The sequence below is a fragment of the Dendrobates tinctorius genome, unplaced genomic scaffold (assembly GCF_039654945.1).
Source record: "Dendrobates tinctorius isolate UK_male_01 unplaced genomic scaffold, ASM3965494v1 ptg000216l, whole genome shotgun sequence".
Lineage (NCBI taxonomy): Eukaryota > Metazoa > Chordata > Amphibia > Anura > Dendrobatidae > Dendrobates > Dendrobates tinctorius.
In genome coordinates this window covers 1,151,421-1,170,342 of record NW_027361883.1, presented here as the reverse complement: position 1 = coordinate 1,170,342, position 18,922 = coordinate 1,151,421, and the positions used below count along the sequence as shown (strand labels likewise).

The 18,922-nt window shown below is 51.5% G+C and overlaps 1 protein-coding gene across 2 annotated transcripts in view; it reads right to left on the bottom strand.

Annotated features, from left to right (window-relative positions):
• The window catches only part of EXOC6B (exocyst complex component 6B), a 187,009-nt gene that overhangs the window by 129,424 nt on the left and 38,663 nt on the right, over positions 1-18,922 (bottom strand). For both annotated transcript variants that reach the window (XM_073555069.1, XM_073555070.1), the window contains exons 3-6: positions 15,076-15,123; positions 14,245-14,335; positions 13,963-14,008; positions 8,341-8,545 (exon numbers count right to left, since the gene is read on the bottom strand). In XM_073555069.1, the coding sequence (XP_073411170.1) occupies positions 8,341-8,545; positions 13,963-14,008; positions 14,245-14,335; positions 15,076-15,123 (390 nt within the window). The remainder of the gene's footprint in view (positions 1-8,340; positions 8,546-13,962; positions 14,009-14,244; positions 14,336-15,075; positions 15,124-18,922) is intronic.

Below are 18,922 nucleotides of genomic sequence, written 5' to 3'. Positions count from 1 at the left end.
CGACAGAGAGAGAGAGAGATCGAGCGAGGAGCCCGGGCCGACAGAGAGAGAGATCGAGCGAGGAGCCCGGGCCGACAGAGAGAGAGATCGAGCGAGGAGCCCGGGCCGACAGAGAGAGAGATCGAGCGAGGAGCCCGGGCCGACAGAGAGAGAGAGCGAGCGAGGAGCCCGGGCCGACAGAGAGAGAGAGCGAGCGAGGAGCCCGGGCCGACAGAGAGAGAGAGCGAGCGAGGAGCCCGGGCCGACAGAGAGAGAGAGCGAGCGAGGAGCCCGGGCCGACAGAGAGAGAGAGCGAGCGAGGAGCCCGGGCCGACAGAGAGAGAGAGCGAGCGAGGAGCCCGGGCCGACAGAGAGAGAGCGAGCGAGGAGCCCGGGCCGACAGAGAGAGCGAGCGAGGAGCCCGGGCCGACAGAGAGAGCGAGCGAGGAGCCCGGGCCGACAGAGAGAGCGAGCGAGGAGCCCGGGCCGACAGAGAGAGAGCGAGCGAGGAGCCCGGGCCGAGAGAGAGAGCGAGCGAGGAGCCCGGGCCGAGAGAGAGAGAGCGAGCGAGGAGCCCGGGCAGAGAGAACGGGCGAGGAGTCCGAGCGGAAAGAGGGAAGGAACAAAACAGTCATCCAATTTACTACATTTGAACCGTCGCAGGACTCAGAAATCCCCATGTATTTGGTATTGGTCATCGTTGTTTGTGCCCACATTGTGCTCCATTGTACAGGAACAATCCTTACGTTGTGTAAATTCACATTTGTGTCTTGCATTAAATGTCACTCATGGATCACTGACCGTCTGGAAAGTTCCTCTAAGGAATGTGATGCCTTGGTCTGCAGCCACCTAAAAACTCGGGCATCACTGTAAAGTAGTGAATGACCAGGGTGATGATGTGATCAACGAAGGTAAAGCCATAAGTGATCTATGGCCCAGAAAGGTGACCTCTTACATGAGGCTTGTACAGCTCTGCCCCAAAAGTGCCTAGGCAAGCTTTATTAACCTGAACAAAGGGCACATGTGCCGTAGAGGCGAACAATGCCATGTACAAGGATACCGATGAGAACAATTACAGAAGAAAAGCTGCAGAGCCGAGGCTGCACCGCTTCATGGGGAGAGGGAACAAGGCAAGATCAAAGGTGGGAGACGGCGCAGCGATAGCCAGACACCGCCTGGAAACGGCTCCCTGGTGTGTGCAGGCGGGTCATGAAAGATTCTGGCTGTGCAGCTGAAAAACCCTAAGTGGTTACATACGCCAGACCCCGAGAGCCCCCCAGTCACCAGGAGGTTTGCAGAGGATTAACCCCTCATATCCAGTCCCCCCAAAAAACCCTCACCAGCAGGACGGCAGATCATTATCCCCTTCATAACCAGACAGAGCTACCCTAGTCACCAGCAGGACTGCAGAGCATTAACCCCTCATAACCAGACCCCGAGAACCACCCAGTCACCAGGAGAACTGCAGAGCATTAACCCCTCATAACCAGACCCCAAGAGCCCCCCAGTCACCAGGAGAACGGCAGAGCATTAACCCCTCATAACCAGACCCCGAGAGCCCCCCAGTCACCAGGAGGATGGCAGAGCATTAACCCCTCATAACCAGACCCCCCCAGTCACCAGGAGGATGGCAGAGCATTAACCCCTCATAACCAGACCCCGAGAGCCCCCCAGTCACCAGGAGGACTGCAAAGCATTAACCCCATCATAAAAAGACCCCAAGAGCCCCATGTCACCAGAACGGCAGACCATTAACCCCCATAACCAGACCCTGAGAGCCCCCCAGTCACCAGGAGGACTGCAGAGCATTAACCCCTCATAACCAGATCCCGAGAGCCCCCCAGTCACCAGGAAGACTGCAGAGCCTTAACTCCTCATAACCAGACCCCGAGAGCCCCCCAGTCACCAGAACGGCAGACCATTAACCCCCATAACCAGACCGAGAGCCCCCCAGTCACCAGGAGGACTGCAGAGCATTAACCCCTCATAACCAGATCCCGAGAGCCCCCCAGTCACCAGGAAGACTGCAGAGCATTAACGCCTCATAACCAGGCCCCAAGAGCCCCCCAGTCACCAGGAGGACTGCAGAGCATTAACCCCTCATAACCAGACCGCGAGAGCCCCCCAGTCACCAGGAGGACTGCAGAGCATTAACCCCTCATAACCAGATCCTGAGAGCCCCCCAGTCACCAGGAGGACTGCAGAGCCTTAACTCCTCATAACCAGACCCCGAGAACCCCCCAGTCACCAGTAGGACTGCAGAACATTAACCCCTCATAAACAGTCCCCCAGGAGCTCCACAGTCACCAGGAGGACTGCAAAGCATTAACCCCTCATAACCAGACCCCGAGAGCCCCCCAGTCACCAGGAGGACTGCAGAGCATTAACCCCTCATAACCAGATGCTGAGAGCCCCCCAGTCACCAGGAGGATTGCAGAGCATTAACCCCTCATAACCAGACCCCGAGAACCACCCAGTCACCAGGAGAACGGCAGAGCATTAACCCCTCATAACCAGATCCTGAGAGCCCCCCAGTCACCAGAACAGCAGAGCATTATCCCGTCAAAACCAGACCCCGAGAGCCCCCAAGTCACCAGGAGGATTGCAGAGCATTAACCCCTTATAACAAGACCCCAAGAGCCCCCCAGTCACTAGGAGGAGGACTGCAGAGCATTAACCCCTCATACCCAGACCCCGAGAGCCCCACAGTCACCAGCAGCACGGCAGAGCATTAACCCCTCATAACCAGACCCCGAGAGCCCCCCAGTCACTAGGAGGACTGCAGAGCATTAACCCCTCATAACCAGACCCCGAGAGCCCCCCAGTTACCGGGAGAACGGCAGGGGATTAACCCCTCATAACCAGACCCCGAGAGCCCCTCAGTCACCCGCAGGACTGCAGAGCATTAACCCCTCATAACCAGACCCCGAGAGCCCCCATGTCAATAGAACGGCAGAGCATTAACCCCTCATAACCAGACCCTGAGAGCCCCTGTCACGAGCAGCACGGCAGAGCATTAAGCCCTCATAACCAGACCCCAAGAGCCCCCAGTCACCAGGAGAACGGCAGCGCATTAACCCTTCATAACCAGACCCCGAGAGCCCCCTTCCACAAAGATGACGGCAGAATGTTAACGCCTTTCTTGCTAGAGGATAATACCTTAAGGAAAGGCTACAAAGTACACCTTCACCATGATGACTGCACAGTAGGGTGACCGCAAAAAATCGATGTTGGAATTTTGTCCGTCTGGACCCCACAAAACGATTCCCCTTTCCAGATATTGAGATAGCCAAAATTTGAGCTCGATCAAACGACGTTAACCCATGCCGCTCGTCGCTCAAAGTTTGAAAAAATCCAAATTGAGGTATTTTAAGATTTAGGTATTTTGCATAGTCTGTTAGACTATAAAGAATGTGACAACAACATTGCAGAAATAGCCCTGACCAAATTTTCGAACCATTTGGGGTATTTGAATGCAGAGTTGGTGGGATTATCGTTTTTTGATCCCACCATTACAGACAATGAAAAGTTGTTAATGGCTAATAAATTGCTCAGTAGCACAGATGAACCATCAGAGCACGCTAGGGTTGTAAATCCAAAAGTTAGGAAAGAAAAATTAAAAGAGGTAGGAAGTAACCGACTTTAACGACCTTCTGACAAAAGATGAAGAACAAAAGCAATATGTCCTGCAAGTTGTAAGCAAATGCCGAGCATTATATTCGGACGTTTCAAAAACTACTTTAACAAAAGCTCTAGAATAGATTAGATAACTATGTAAAATTATCAACTCATGTAGGTTAGCGTGCTCTGATGGTTCATCTGTGCTACTGAGCAATTTATTAGCCATTAACAACTTTTCATTGTCTGTAATGGTGGGATCAAAAAACGATAATCCCACCAACTCTGCATTCAAATACCACAAATGGCTCGAGAATTTGGTCAGGGCTATTTCTGCAATGTTGTTGTCATATTCTTTATAGTCTAACAGACTATGCAAAATACCTAAATCTTAAAATACCTCAATTTGGATTTTTTCAAACTTTGAGCGACGAGCGGCATGGGTTAACGTCGTTTGATCGAGCTCAAATTTTGGCTCTCTCAATATCTGGAAAGGGGAATCGTTTTGTGGGGTCCAGACGAACAAGATTCTGACATTTTTTCCCCCCCATATGAGATCCGGTCACCCTACTGCACAGCATGACCCTATTTGCCAGCAGAGGAATCGCCACACAACAGGTGGGGCCGGGGGGCTAATAACCAGAGATGACACGCAATGCTCCATAATGAGGCTGACCACTAACCGTCCGTCCAGGAGAGGAGAATTCACAGATACACGAATCGGCACAGACGCAATCAAACGACACCAAATAACTAGAGGAAAATGCTTCAGACACATGCCTCATATTATAGCCAATATGGAATAGATATAGCAGGGCCAAACCGGAATAACTCCTCCATCAACATACATCCAAAAGGGAAAATTACCTGTCAGTCTCACGACGACGGAGAACGTACAAAAGGGCAAAAAAAAAAAAAAAAAAGTGTGACAAATCACCCAGTGATTTATATAACGTAATTATTATTAGAACAATAACCAGAAGTCAATAAGGAAGGAGTCAAGTGAAAGCAATAAAATATACTGATTCATGACAGGGCTGCAGGGGCCGCATCACCTTTTCTGGTAGACATGTAAGTGATGAGGGATTGATCCCTCTTCTATAGTCCCTAATCTGTAGTTCAGGGGCCTAAATGCCCCTTTATGGATACAAACGACTTGCCCTGTGACCCTCCATGGAGACCCTCATTTATCTCACACTGATGTAAGCTGCAGACAGCGGTGATCAATACTGGTCAGATACTGCCCTCTGCTGGACACAAAGCTAACTGCCAAATGCTCAGAGAGAGAATATCCTGACAGCAGGATGACCCGGGGGGCAGAGGAGCTTCGGGTCTAAGTGGGTGATGCCGTATTTGCAGTCATGGCCGAAAGTGTTGGCACCTTTGGAAATGTTGCAGAAAATTATTACAGTAATGGTGCCAACAATTTTGTCCGGCCCATTTTTGGGGTTTTGTGTGAAATGATGCCCAATTTGTTTTTTTGTGTGTTGTTCCAATACACACAAAGGAAATAAACGTGTGTATAACAAAACTTGTGTCATTGCAATAATTTTCTGGGAGAAAGACTTAATTTTCTAGATTTCAAGGGTGCCAACACTTTTGTTATGACTGCATATATATCCTGATTACGCTAATCACCCGTGGCCCTGTCCGGAGCTTTGGAGTCTCTCGGCCGCCATCGCCACTAGGGTCGGTGCTACTCTTCTCGGCCGCCATCGCCACTAGGGTCGGTGCTACTCTTCTCGGCCGCCATCGCCACTAGGGTCGGTGCTACTCTTCTCGGCCGCCATCGCCACTAGGGTCGGTGCTACTCTTCTCGGCCGCCATCGCCACTAGGGTCGGTGCTACTCTTCTCGGCCGCCATCGCCACTAGGGTCGGTGCTACTCTTCTCGGCCGCCATCGCCACTAGGGTCGGTGCTACTCTTCTCGGCCGCCATCGCCACTAGGGTCGGTGCTACTCTTCTCGGCCGCCATCGCCACTAGGGTCGGTGCTACTCTTCTCGGCCGCCATCGCCACTAGGGTCGGTGCTACTCTTCTCGGCCGCCATCGCCACTAGGGTCGGTGCTACTCTTCTCGGCCGCCATCGCCACTAGGGTCGGTGCTACTCTTCTCGGCCGCCATCGCCACTAGGGTCGGTGCTACTCTTCTCGGCCGCCATCGCCACTAGGGTTGGTGCTACTCTTCTTGGTTGCCATCGCCACTAGGGTCGGTGCTACTCTTACTTTACCTCGCCTGCCTTGCAGGCCTTCAGACGTAGTCAGTATGGATGAACGGACGGACGCAATGTTGTAAGATGCTTTGCTAATTTGTCCTTATTGGGTTCTGCCTTATGGTGTGTTGGAGGCGTTGATGGCAATAACCGTTCTTTCAGAAGGATGGGAAGCGTGAGGACTGGGAGACGTTCGGCTGTGGTGTCCTCATCCATACCCTTCCCTTTATGGTAGTAAAATATTAAAACCATAGAATTTTTTAAAGGAGTATTCTCATCACCAAGATCCTATCCTAATATGTAGTAGGTGTTATAATATTAGCAAATTCCTCCTATTAGAAATGTAGTGTAGTTCTTCTGATTCACTATTTTGCTTACCCCATGTACAGCCATTGCAGGAGCTTAGGTATCCATGGTTACAACCACTAGCAACTAACTTTCACTATACGAGTGGTTGTAACCATGGATACGTAAGCTACTGCAATGTCATGCACTAGGGGTAAGAAACATAGCTAATCAGGAGAACTATACTACATTTCTAATTGGAGGAATTTGCTAATATTAAAAGCAATTATTATTATTATGACCCGATGTATGGCCTAAGACTATCACTAAATACATGATTATGGAATAGGGAATTCATACAAGTCTTTATTGGACCAAGGTAGTTACTCGTGTTTCTCCCAAGATCTCACATTTTTATCTATCCAACTTAAACCCTGAATTTTTTTTTCTTAAATTTTTACTTTAATTTTTAGTCCCCGATTGCGGCGCAGGAGGGGCCCAATGGTCGCCGGTGCACAACCACAACATTGCCATTGCAATGCTTCGGTTGGTGACTGACAGGGGCATCTGAACGGTTAAACAGCAGCATCAGCGCTCACTCCAGTCGCTGCAGGCAAATGCTGTGCAGCACAGCTGGCATCTGATGGGCATGGGGCGATCTCTGCTCCTGAGCCAGCTCCATGCAGCTGCCGCGACCATGACACGTGATTTTATGTGATGCAGTCACATGCGAGGGTCTATTTACCTATAACAGCGCTGTCTGAGCCTCGTCTGTGTGTCGACCACCGTTACATGGCACGCGGCTAAAGTGGAGACGGAGCGTCTCTCTGTACTGTGTCTATAGAAACTACTGGCACAGACCCCGAGCCACGCTCCTCACTCCAGCCTGAAGACAGAGCTTGACTCCTTCCAATCCTCCGAGCCTCGTCTGTGCGTCGGCCAGCATTACACGACACGCGGTGGAGACGGAGCGTCTCTCTAGCTGCTGGCACAGACTGTGAGCCACGCTCGCTCCACTCTCCAGCCTGAAGCCGGAGTTTGATGTATTCCAATCCTCCGAGCCTCGTCTGTGCGTCGGCCAGCATTACACGACACGCGGTGGAGACGGAGCGTCTCTCTAGCTGCTGGCACAGACCACGAGCCACGCTCGCTTCACCCTCCAGCCTGAAGCCTGAGTTTGAGGTCTTCCAATCCTCCGAGCAGCTCGCACTTTCTTGCAGCTGCTGTGGGGAGAAGCGGATCACTCCTAGGCCGGCTATTGATTCAATATTGCAGCTATGATAGGAGATGCTTCTCTTGTAGATGCGAGCGGCTGATGACACGCGCGCACCTTTCTTCCCGTGCACCCTCGGCCGTCTGGCAGCGTTTAGCTGGGAGTATTTCTGGAATCACTTCTCTCGGATGCTTCTGCCAATTCATCCCAAAGCCCTCGCTTATAATCAGTATCACTTAAAGTTTAACACATGCTGTGAAACCGACGAACAATGCCCTCGGGGGGGACGTCATCCCATCCGCCGCCGCCACTTTCCCTCTCAACTCTGGCTGAACCGCCAGGAATGTCAACACCCCGGCGCTGCAAATCGGGTCTCAAGAGATTAAACCTCCCGACGTGGCTCTGTGTGGTCGGTGGAGAAAGGTGAGTGCTCTAGTGTCTTTACCAGCCGGTGGGTGATACTGTGCATTGGATAAGAAGCACCTGGTGCCGCTCTCAGCTGCAGAATGAAGACTACTGTACCTCAGGTCCACACAGAGCATTTACCCCCTAAGATAAAGGGCACTGACATGGGGAACATTCACGGGGTGCCCACAACAGAAGGGAAGCCGCCAAAGTCCACAGCTTTATAACCAATCGTACGAGCATAATGACGCATGAAAAAGAGATTGCATCTCTCTGATCAACTCCGACAACCCGGGAGAGAGGAGCCGGCACAGACGCCATGTTGGTGAAAGTCACAGAAAATAACTGGATTAATTTACACCTGATGTTCCAAGCTTCCGTCCAACGAATAGTGTCACCTATTTATCGGGAGAGAAAAGCTGTGTCGCCAAGAAAACGTGCAAGAGAGCTGAGAAAATAAGTGATGAGGCCGAGGGTCCCACCGAGCACTGGCACGGCACGTCCCACGGCCGCTGAGCCACGGTCCGATAATGAACGGGTCAGACCTGCAGAGTACAGTACATGGAAGGGGGCACTACTACTCCAATTAGGTGACAATGTGAACACAACATGATGGGGGGTTCTCCTACCTGCTTCATGGCAAACTCCCCAATCCTTTCAGAGTGCTTGCGGATGCTTTCCAAGAAATCCTTCAGTTCTGACATGGAGACGTCTTTGATCTCCTCCCGAAGCTTGGGGATGTTTTCCACCATGGTCTGGCAGAAGCGGTAGTGGCTGACCTGTGGCAGGTACGTGTGCTCCATCTGCTCCAGGGTCTTCAGTGCGGGGTAATGTCTGCAACGGAGGGGACACAACATAAAGCTATCGTCGTCTCATAGCCAGTCCGAAGCTGTCCCTAGCCGGCTCTTTCCAGGTGACTGAAAGACCTATCTTTACGTACATGCAAGGGAGAGACCCGGCATTCACCTGCTGCAGTGCTGGGAATAGCCAGCTAGGGATGGCGCTGGAGTCGTCTGGTCTTTGGATGGATCTTAGGGGTATATTATCTCTAAAACATTGGAGCATATCAAAGAATATCACCCAAGGCTGCAATCGTGCATCCAGGCTGCCCAAGGTGTGGAAAGCATGAAATACAGGGTTTCCAGCCTCTCAGTGACAATGCACACTGACAGCAAGCAGACATCTAGGAAATGATGAAGGACTGCTGCAGTGAGATATAGAACAGGACAGTCAGCACTGGAGACAATGCATCCCAGAAGGGACACGCTGAGCGCGCAGCTGGGAGATTTCAGCTCTGGATGTCATACATTTTATGGACAATTATTCAACAGGGTAAGGAAAAAAGGCCAAAATAACAGGATTTTGGTTGCTTACCGTAAAATCTGTTTCTCAGAGTCTTCATTGGGGGACACAGGAACCGTGGGTGTGTGTGCTGCTGTCACTAGGAGGTTGACACTATGCATGAAAAAAATGTTAACGCCGCCTCCGCAGTATACACCCCTCCGACCGGCTGTAGGACAATCAGTTAGTGAAAAATCAGTAGGAGACATTATCATGTAAGTCATCATACATTCATTACACGTAATAAAATCATGGGAGGGCGCTGTGTCCCCCAATGAAGACTCTGAGAAACAGATTTTACGGTAAGCAACCAAGATCCTGTTTTCTCTTTCGTCTCATTGGGAGACACAGAAACCGTGGGAGGTCCAAAAGCAGTCCCTGGGGTGGGAAAAGACAGAAACTTCCTTCAGGCCGGAGAACTCACCACTGCCGCCTGCAAGATTCTTCTGCCTAGGCTGGCGTCCGCTGAAGCATAGGATGGACCTTACAGAACCTTGAAAAGGTATGCACGGACGACCATGTGGCAGCCTTGCACAACTGCATGGCTGATACCCTGTTGTGTACCGCCCAGGAGGCGCCCACCGCCCGGGTTGAATGGGCCTTGACCCCAGCAGGGGACACCCTGTCCTTCACCTGGTAGGCTTCCAGAATTGCCATTCTGATCCAGCTGGCAATTGTTGCCTTAGAGGCCAGCAGGCCTCTTCTCACCCCATTGGGGATAATAAAGAGCGAGTACGTCTTCCTGAAGGGAGCAGTCCTGGCCAGATAGACCTTTATCGCCCTGACCAGGTCTAGCTTATTCAAAGAACGCTCCAGAGGATGGGTTGGAGCAGGACAAAATGATGGAAGGATTATATCCTCGTTCAGGTGGAAGGCCGATACCACCTTCGGAAGAAAGTTAGGAGGAGGCCGCAAAACAACCTTGTCCTGGTGCATAATTAGGAATGGAGGGCGACAGGACAATGCCGCCAATTCTGAAACCCGCCTAATAGAGGTGATGGCTATGAGAAATACCACCTTCCAGGACAACAAAGACATGGGGGCTTCTTGGAGGGGTTCGAAGGGTGAACCTGTCAAGGCTTCCAAGACCAAGTTAAGATCCCATGGAGCTACAGGGGATCTGTAAGGAGGGACCGCATGTGCCAATCCTTGCAAAAAGGTTTTAACCTGTAAGCGAGAGGCCAAATTTCTTTGAAAAAGAATAGAGAGAGCAGATACCTGGCCTTTCAAGGAACTTAGGTCCAAACCGCCATCTAACCATGCCTGGAGAAAGGCTAGGACAGATGGCAGGGAACAGGGCATAGGTGTGATGAGATTAGACTCACACCAGCCAAAATAGGCCTTCCAGGCTCGATAATAGACCCTGGAAGAGGAAGGCTTCCTAGCCTGAATCATTGTATTAATGACTCGGTCCGAAAAGCCCGCTGCTCTCAGTATTGTGGTTTCAAAGGCCATGCCGTCAAATTGAGCAACCGAGAATTTGGGTGGTAAAACGGCCCCTGAGCCAGGAGATCTGGTCTGTCGGGGAGTCTCCAGAGGGTGCCTGTGAGAAGATTGATAATTTCTGTGAACCAGGCCCTCCTGGGCCAGTACAGGGCGATCAATATGACCGGCACCCCTTCCGCCTTGATCTTCTTTAGCAGTCTGGGCAGGAGAGGAAGGGGAGGGAACAGGTAAGGGAGTCTGAACTGTGTCCAGGGAATGACCAGCACGTCGACCCCTATTGCGAGAGGATCGCGGTATCTTGAGACAAACTGTTGGACCTTCTTGTTCTGTCACGATGCCAAGAGGTCCACATCTGGAGTGCCCCATAGCTGGCATATCTGACGGAACATGTCCTGGTGTAAGGACCATTCTCCTGCCACGAGCCCCTCCCGACTGAGGAAGTCGGCGGCCGTGTTGTCTGTGTCGGGAATGTAAACTGCCGAAATTGCGATTTCTGCCCACTTGAAGATTCTGGATACCTCGGCCAGTGCCCGGGGACTTCTGGTTCGCCCTGGGTGATTGATGTATGCCACCGTTGAGGTATCTTTCCCAATGTAGAAGTGCTAGAAAGACTGCCCTCAGTTGACTGATAGTGAGGATTCTTGCCTCGACCATCGTCCCTGGACCGTTAGGTGGTGGAATACCGCTTCCCAGCCCAGGAGACTGGCATCTGTAGTTACTACCTGCCAGTGGACAGGGGGGAAAAGGCTGACCCAGATGAACAAGGGGGAGGTCAGCCACCACTTGAGGGACTCCCTGGTCTGAATGGAAGGGAGGAAGGGGCGATCCAGCGAAGAGATGGACCTGTCCCACTGAAGGAGGATGTTCCTCTGCAGTATCCTGGAATGGAACAGGGCAAAGGGTATTGCCTCCGAAGCTGCCACCATCCTTCCCAGGACTCTCATGGCAGCGCGAAAGGATAGAAGCCGGAATTTCAACAGAGAGCGAATTTCCTGCTGGAGGGTAATCCACTTTCTTTCTGGGAGAAAGACCCGCGAGCGACGGGTGTCGATTATCATCCCTAAGAATTCTAGGCGTTGTGTTGGCGTTAGGTGGGATTTCTCCCCGTTTATGATCCAACCAAACCGGGATAGCGTGTTTAAAACTACCGCTAGATTTTCCTGGGCCTCCTGAGCGAAGAAGGGCGCCTTGAAGAGAATATCGTCGAGATATGGTACCAATATTACGCCTCTGACCCTTAACATAGCAACCATCGCTGCCATAATCTTTGTAAAAATTCCAGGGGCTCTTGCCAGCCCAAATGGCACGGCCACAAATTGGAAATGCTGTATTTGGACAGCAAAACGCAGAAACCTCTGATGTCCCTGAAAAATGGGGACATGTAGGTAGGCGTACCAAATATCTATGGAACATTGGAATTCCTGATCCTCCATAGACGTAATTACCGACCGAATCGATTCCATCCTGAAATGGCGTAAGAGGACCATCCGTTTAGCTTTTTGAGGTCTAGTATGGGACGAACTGAGCCATCCTTTTTCGGTATCCTAAACAGGTTTGAGTAAAAGCCGGTGAAATGTTCCTGCTCGGGAACGGGGACGACTAGTCCTGCAATGAGGAGAGAGTCGATTGCCGCAAAAAAAAAACCTAGAGCCATAGCAGCGTCTTTTGGTGGCTGCGATAGAAAGAAGCGATCTCGGAGAAGCGCGTTGACGTCTATCTTGCATCCTGTTGATACTGCCTCCTTTACCCAGATATTCTCTACTGAATTCTGCCAGACATCTCTGAAGAGAAGGCGGCCTCCTAGTCTGGGAGAGGTACTGGGAAGGGAGTTGGACTCCCTGCTGGCGTCAGGCTGAAGTGGCTCTGCCGGGCCCTGACCTGGTAGCTCTGCTGTTGGAACTGCGGGAATGCCATGACGGGGTGGCCCGAAATGATACCTTCCTCCTATCTTTCGGTGCTTGCAACCTCTGTGGGCCCTGTGAATAAGTGCCTGTCGCTGGGGTACGGCGAAAGGGCTGAGCCCTACGTTTGAAAACATATCGACGAGGCTTGGCCTGAGGGAGAAGGAAGATTGTACCCCCCCGTTGCATCCTTAATGATTTGATCTAACATTGACCCAAAGAGCAGGATGCCCTCAAACGGCAGATTGGTCAGTGATTTCTTTGAGGACAAATCGGCCTGCCAGGCCTTTAGCCAGACCGTCCGCCGGACGGCTACCATGTTACTGGATGCTTGAGCTGCGCAAGACATCCAGGGCTGCTGATACCATATACCTCCCAGCAGGAGAAATTTGATCTGCGAACTCCGCCAGTTCCGCTGGTGGTTCCTCGGCCAATATGACCTGTCTACGCTGTTTGGCCCATTCTGTAACAGACTTAGCTACCCAGGCTGAGGCGAAGGCTGGACACAATGTAGCGGCTGCTGCCTCAAAGGCGGATTTTGTCAGGGATTCTATCCTCCTATCATTGGGATCTTTTAGGGCTGCCCCACTGGCGAGTGGGAGGATTGTATTGGTAGCAAGTCTGGACACTGGTGTGTCCACCGAAGGGGAGGCGGTCCAGTTGGCGGTGAGATCTGGAAGAAAGGGATATAGAATCCAAAACGACATCCTCACTGAAACCGCCTGGTTGGGTTCTCCCTTTCCCTGGCCAACACTTCCTCAAAATCCTTGTGGGAGGCGAAGACCCTACAGGGGAACTTATGACGCTTAAATGAGAACCTGATCATTAGGTTTTGATGTGGCGTCCCCAATGCTAAAGGTCTCATTGACTGCGGCAATGAGGCCCTGAACCATATCCTTGACCTGGGACTGTTTTGGCCCGTATTCAGAACCCTCCTCTGAGTGTGTCTCTGATAACGCCTCGAGCGGTCACATTCAGCCTGAGCGGCTGGTGAGCAGATCATACAACGCTGCAGCCTCTTACCTCCATTTCACCCAGTAACAGGGGTCGGTTATCTGCATGAAAAGATTGCTGTCCCAAACCTTATCTGCAGGGCGTCTCTCTCGATCATCAGGCTCTGGTGGACGAGTGATGTGAGACGAAAGTCAGGACCAGGAGCTGCCACCTGAACCCGAGTCCTGTGTTAGGGGATAGGGTCCTGCCCGTGGGATTCATGAGGATACGGGGTGGCAGTACACGCCGTACTCAGGATCCCGGTGTTGGAGTACAGATGTAGCATATCTACTCTGTATCCCTCCATGGTTACCTGAAATGGAACGACGCACACTGAGGTAGGCAAGGGTCTGCGAGAGACCCCTGTCCACCTCCTGCTGACACTAAGCAAAACGGATTGTCCTACAGCCGGTCAGAGGGGTGTATACTGCGGAGGCGGAGTTAACATTTTTTTCATGCATAGTGTCAACCTCCTAGTGACAGCAGCACACACCCCACGGTTTCTGTGTCCCCCAATGAGACGAAAGAGAAAATTACATTTCCATCCCCCCATGACACACGACCACTCACCTCTTTGCCTTCATCTGCTCCCGTAATTTACTGTACATCTCCAGCACTGAAGACAAAAAAACGACAATTAAGGGAAAAAAACCACACAAGAGTTTCTACCCAAAACATCACGATTTACTGTCAGGCCGACAGCAGATTGGACGAATTTTACAGATCAATCACAACAATAATGTGCATCACCTGAAAGGACCGCAGTCGCCGGCCAAAAAATGCAGACTTCAATGTGAACACAACCTAAAGACCAGGCCAATAAAACACAGGTGGGTTTCTGCCGGCACCTACCTGGTAGACACAGGCTCAGCTTCTCCACGGTGGCGGCAATGTTCCTCTGCTGGATGCGACAATGCTGAAGATCCTTCATGGTGGATGACAACTGAGGACGGAGGGAGAAGACTCACTATCAGCAAAGATTATAAATGTATCCCACATATACCCTCTGATACACCCAATCACAGCTCAGCTCTTCCAGTCACACTAAGCCCAGCTCAGCTCCTCCAATCATCCCACCAAGCACAGCTCAGCTCCTCCCATCTCACCAAGCACAGTTCAGCTCCTCCCATCATCCCACCAAACACAGCTCAGCTCCTCCCATCATCCCACCAAACACAGCTCAGCTCCTCCAATCATCCCACCAAACACAGCTCAGCTCCTCCCATCATCCCACCAAACACAGCTCAGCTCAGCTCCTCCCATCATCCCACCAAGCACAGCTCAGCTCCTCCCATCATCCCACCAAGCACAGCTCAGCTCCTCCCATCATCCCAACAAACACAGCTCAGCTCCTCCCATCATCCCACCAAGCACAGCTCAGCTCCTCCCATCACACCAAGCACAGCTCAGCTCCTCCCATCATCACACCAAGCACAGCTCAGCTCCTCCCATCATCACACCAAGCACAGCTCAGCTCCTCCCATCATCACACCAAGCACAGCTCAGCTCCTCCCATCATCACACCAAGCACAGCTCAGCTCCTCCCATCATCACACCAAGCACAGCTCAGCTCCTCCCATCATCTCACCAAGCACAGCTCAGCTCCTCCCATCATCCACCAAGCTCGGCTCAGCTCCTCCTCCTCTCCTCCCTCTGATGTAACAGTAATATATACACTATTACCTCTCCTCCGTCCAGCTGCAGCCGTCTATTAGTGTCCATCACCTGGTTCTGGAACCAAAAATGTAAAGATTGTACAATGAATGGCCGATAAGCGAAGTCCTGAAATACAATCTCTACAAGGTCACACGAATACCGCGCTCTGGCCACGTGATGGTCCGGTCATCACTGTTTGGGCTCATGGGGATAGCAGCGTGATTGCATCTCTCCAGCACAAACTATGGCAAGATTGTTTAAGAAAAATTTAAGAAGCTAAAAAAACGCTGCACCTTCTTGACGCATCTCTCTGGTCACATAGGTTTCGATCAGCATCTGGTCTGACCATTCCCACCCATCTCCCCACTCACACCTGATTGGTCTTAGCTGAAGATATATTCAGACCCAGAAGTCTGATCCACACATATTTCAAAGTACAGATTTATAAGTACAATACTTTGAATTACACTAGATTTGGACTGGAATTGTCTGTAAGGTAATGGGATAGAACAGCACTACACTGTTTCTTTTCACTTTAACCCCCATACTACTTTCTTTCTTCTTTCCTATCTCCTGTAATCCCTCCACCTAGTAAGGAACTAGTCATTTCTCTCTCCATCCTCCCCAGCCATCTCACCTCCTCCTCAGAACTGTTCCTCCACATACAATCCTTTTAGGGTGGTTTCACATTAGCGTTACAGGGCGCAGCGATGGCCTGCGCACAGCCACCGCTAAGCCCCACCCCCTGCCATGCCTCCTCCATTAGCTCCGCCTACGGGTGCATGACACTGCATGCGTCCCCTATCTTTATCACTGGGGACGCATGCGCCGCCAAACGCATACTGCGCACGGCCAGCGTCCCCAGTGATAAAGATAGGGGACGCAGGACGCATGCAGCGTCACGTGCCCGTAGGCGGAGCTACCGGAGGAGGTGCGGCAAGGGCGGGGCTTAGAGGCGGCCGTGCGCAAGCCGCCACTGCGCCCTGAAACGCTAATGTGAAACCACCCTTACTCCATACACACACGGCCACATCATGTCCTATGCTGCTCCCACCTTCCAACGCTCTGTCTGCTACTCCTCATTGCTGGCGACGTATCCCCAAATCCTGGCCCTCCTCAACACATCCCCACATTTCTAACACCCTACCACGATCCTCTACAAGTTTTCACACTCATGATAACCTCATACCCATTCATCCAGCCCCCACCCCCCGGTCCCCTACCTGGAGCACTATGGAACGCACACACTGTCTGCAACAAGCTGTCGTATATCCATGACCTTTTCATCACCAACAAACTCTCCTTCCTTGCCATCACTGAAACCTGGCTCACCCCCTCTGACTCAGCCTCTTCAGCTGCACTCTCTTATGGTGGACTCAATTTCTCTCATACCCCTTGCCAGCAACAAACGTGGTAGGGGAGTTCACTTGCTCCTGTCCGATACCTGCTCCTTTACCCAACTTCTACTACCACCCTGCGCTACTCTCCCCTCGTTTAAGGTGCATTCCGTCCGCATCTACTCCCCCTCCAATCTTCAGCTCGCTGTCATCTACCGCCCCCCAGAACTAGCCATCTCCACCTTTCTCGACCACTTCACCAACTGGCTACTTCATTTCCTCTCTGCATGACATCCTCACTATCATCATGGGTGACTTCAACATCCCCACTGACACTTCCACCTCAGCTGTCTCTAAACTTTTATCACTAACTGCACCTTTGGCCTCACTCAATGGTCTTCCGTGGCCACTCACAAAGATGGTCACACGTTGGACCTTATCTTCACCCGCCTCTGTTCCCTTACTAATCTCACTAACTCACCCCTGTCTGACATTCTCTTCCCTCTCCTCTCCTAGTGCGCAGCCCCCACTCCACAAACTCACAGAAATCTCAATTTACACTCACTCTGAGTCCTTTCTCCCTCTTACAGACATAGCTTCCTTACATGACAAAGATGCTGCTACCACTTTTTATAACATCACCATAACAGCAGCACTCGATACAGCCGCCCCCCTCAGGCACAGCAAAACTCGTACAATCAACAGGCAACCCTGGCTGACCTGCCTGACCAAAGAACTGAGACGGGCTTCCAGGGTTGCTGAGTGGAGATTGAAGAGATCCCGTTCTGCCGAGCACTTTATCGCATACAAGCAGTCCCTCGCCAGCTTCAAGTCCACGCTCACTGCCGCAAAACAAACTTGCAACCCTAAACAGCTTATCAACACTTTCAATTCTCTACTCCGTCCCCCAGCACCTCCTCCCACTCATCTCATTTCTGCTGAAGACTTTGCCTCTTTCTTTAAGCAGAAGATTGATAACATCAGAGAAAGCTTTGGCCCGCAGCTCCCATTGCCCCTCCTCTTAACTGCTCAGCCCTGTTCTTCTAAAACCAGCTTCTCCACCATGACAGAAAATCAGCTCTCCACCCTTCTGTCAAGATCACATCTCACCACTTGCACGCTTGACCCGCTCCCGTCCCACCTCATCCCTAACCTCACCACAGTCTTCATTCCATCCCTGACACATCTCTTCAACCTTTCACTTACAAATGATGTCTTTCCCCTCATCCTTTAAACATGTCTCAATCATACCCATCCTCAAAAAGCCATCCCTCGACCCATCCTCTGTGTCTGGCTATCGCCCGATATCACTTCTCCTCTATGCCTGTCCTCCCACCTCTCCTCCTGCTCTCTCTTTGATCGGTTATAATCAGGCTTCCGACCGCATCACTCAACTGAAACTGCCCTAACTAAAGTCACCAATGACCTACTAACCCGCCAAGAGCAAGCGACACTACTCTGTCCTCCTTCTCCTGGACCTGTCCTCTGCCTTCGACACCGTGGACCATTCCCTCCTGTTACAGATTCTCTCATCTCTTGGCATCACACAGATTTGGCCCTATCCTGGATCTCATCATACCTAACAGACCGAACATTCAGTGTCTCTCTCTCCCACACCACCTCCTCACCTCACCCCCTTGTCTTTCAGTGTTCCCCTAGATTCAGTCCTAGGACCCCTACTCTTCTCCATCTACACCTTCGGCCTGGGACAGCGCATAGAATCCCACGGTTTGCAGTATCGTCTCTATGCCGATGACACGCAGATCTACCTATCTGGACCCGACCTCACCTTCTTACTGACCAAAATCCCACAATGTCTGTCCGCTATTTCATCTTTCTTTTCTGCTCGCTTTCTAAAACTGAACAGGGACAAAACAGAATTCAGCATCTTTCCCCCATCTCACTCTACCCCTCCACCAGACCTATCCATCAATGTCAATGGCTGCTCACTTTCCCCAGTGCCGCAAGCTCGGTGTCTCGGGGTGATCCTTGACTCTGTCCTCTCTTTCAAGCCACATATCCAAACCCCTGCCGACTCAAACTCAAAAACATTTTGCGGATCCGTGCATTCCTTGACCAAGAAACTGCAAAAATGCTCGTGCATGCCCTCATCATCTCCTGCCTCGACTATTGCAACCTCCTACTCTCTGGCCTCCCCTCTCGCACCACTCCAATCTATCCTAAACTCTGCTGCCCGACTAATCCACCTGTCTCCCCGTTTTTCTCCAGCCTCTCCTCTCTGCCAGGCCCTTCACTGGCTTCCTATTGTCCAGAGGCTCCAGTTCAAAACCCTAACCATGACATACAAAGCCATCCACAAACTGTCTCCTCCATACATCTGTGATATGGTCTCCCGGTATTTACCTACACGCAACCTTGGATCCTCTCAAGATCGCCTTCTTTCCTCTCCTCTTATCGCTTCTTCCCACAAGCGCATACAAGACGTCCCCCACACTCAAACTCTCTACCCCAATAAATCAGACTCCCGCCTACCACGGAAACCTTCAAAAGGAACCTGAAGACCCACCTCTACCGAT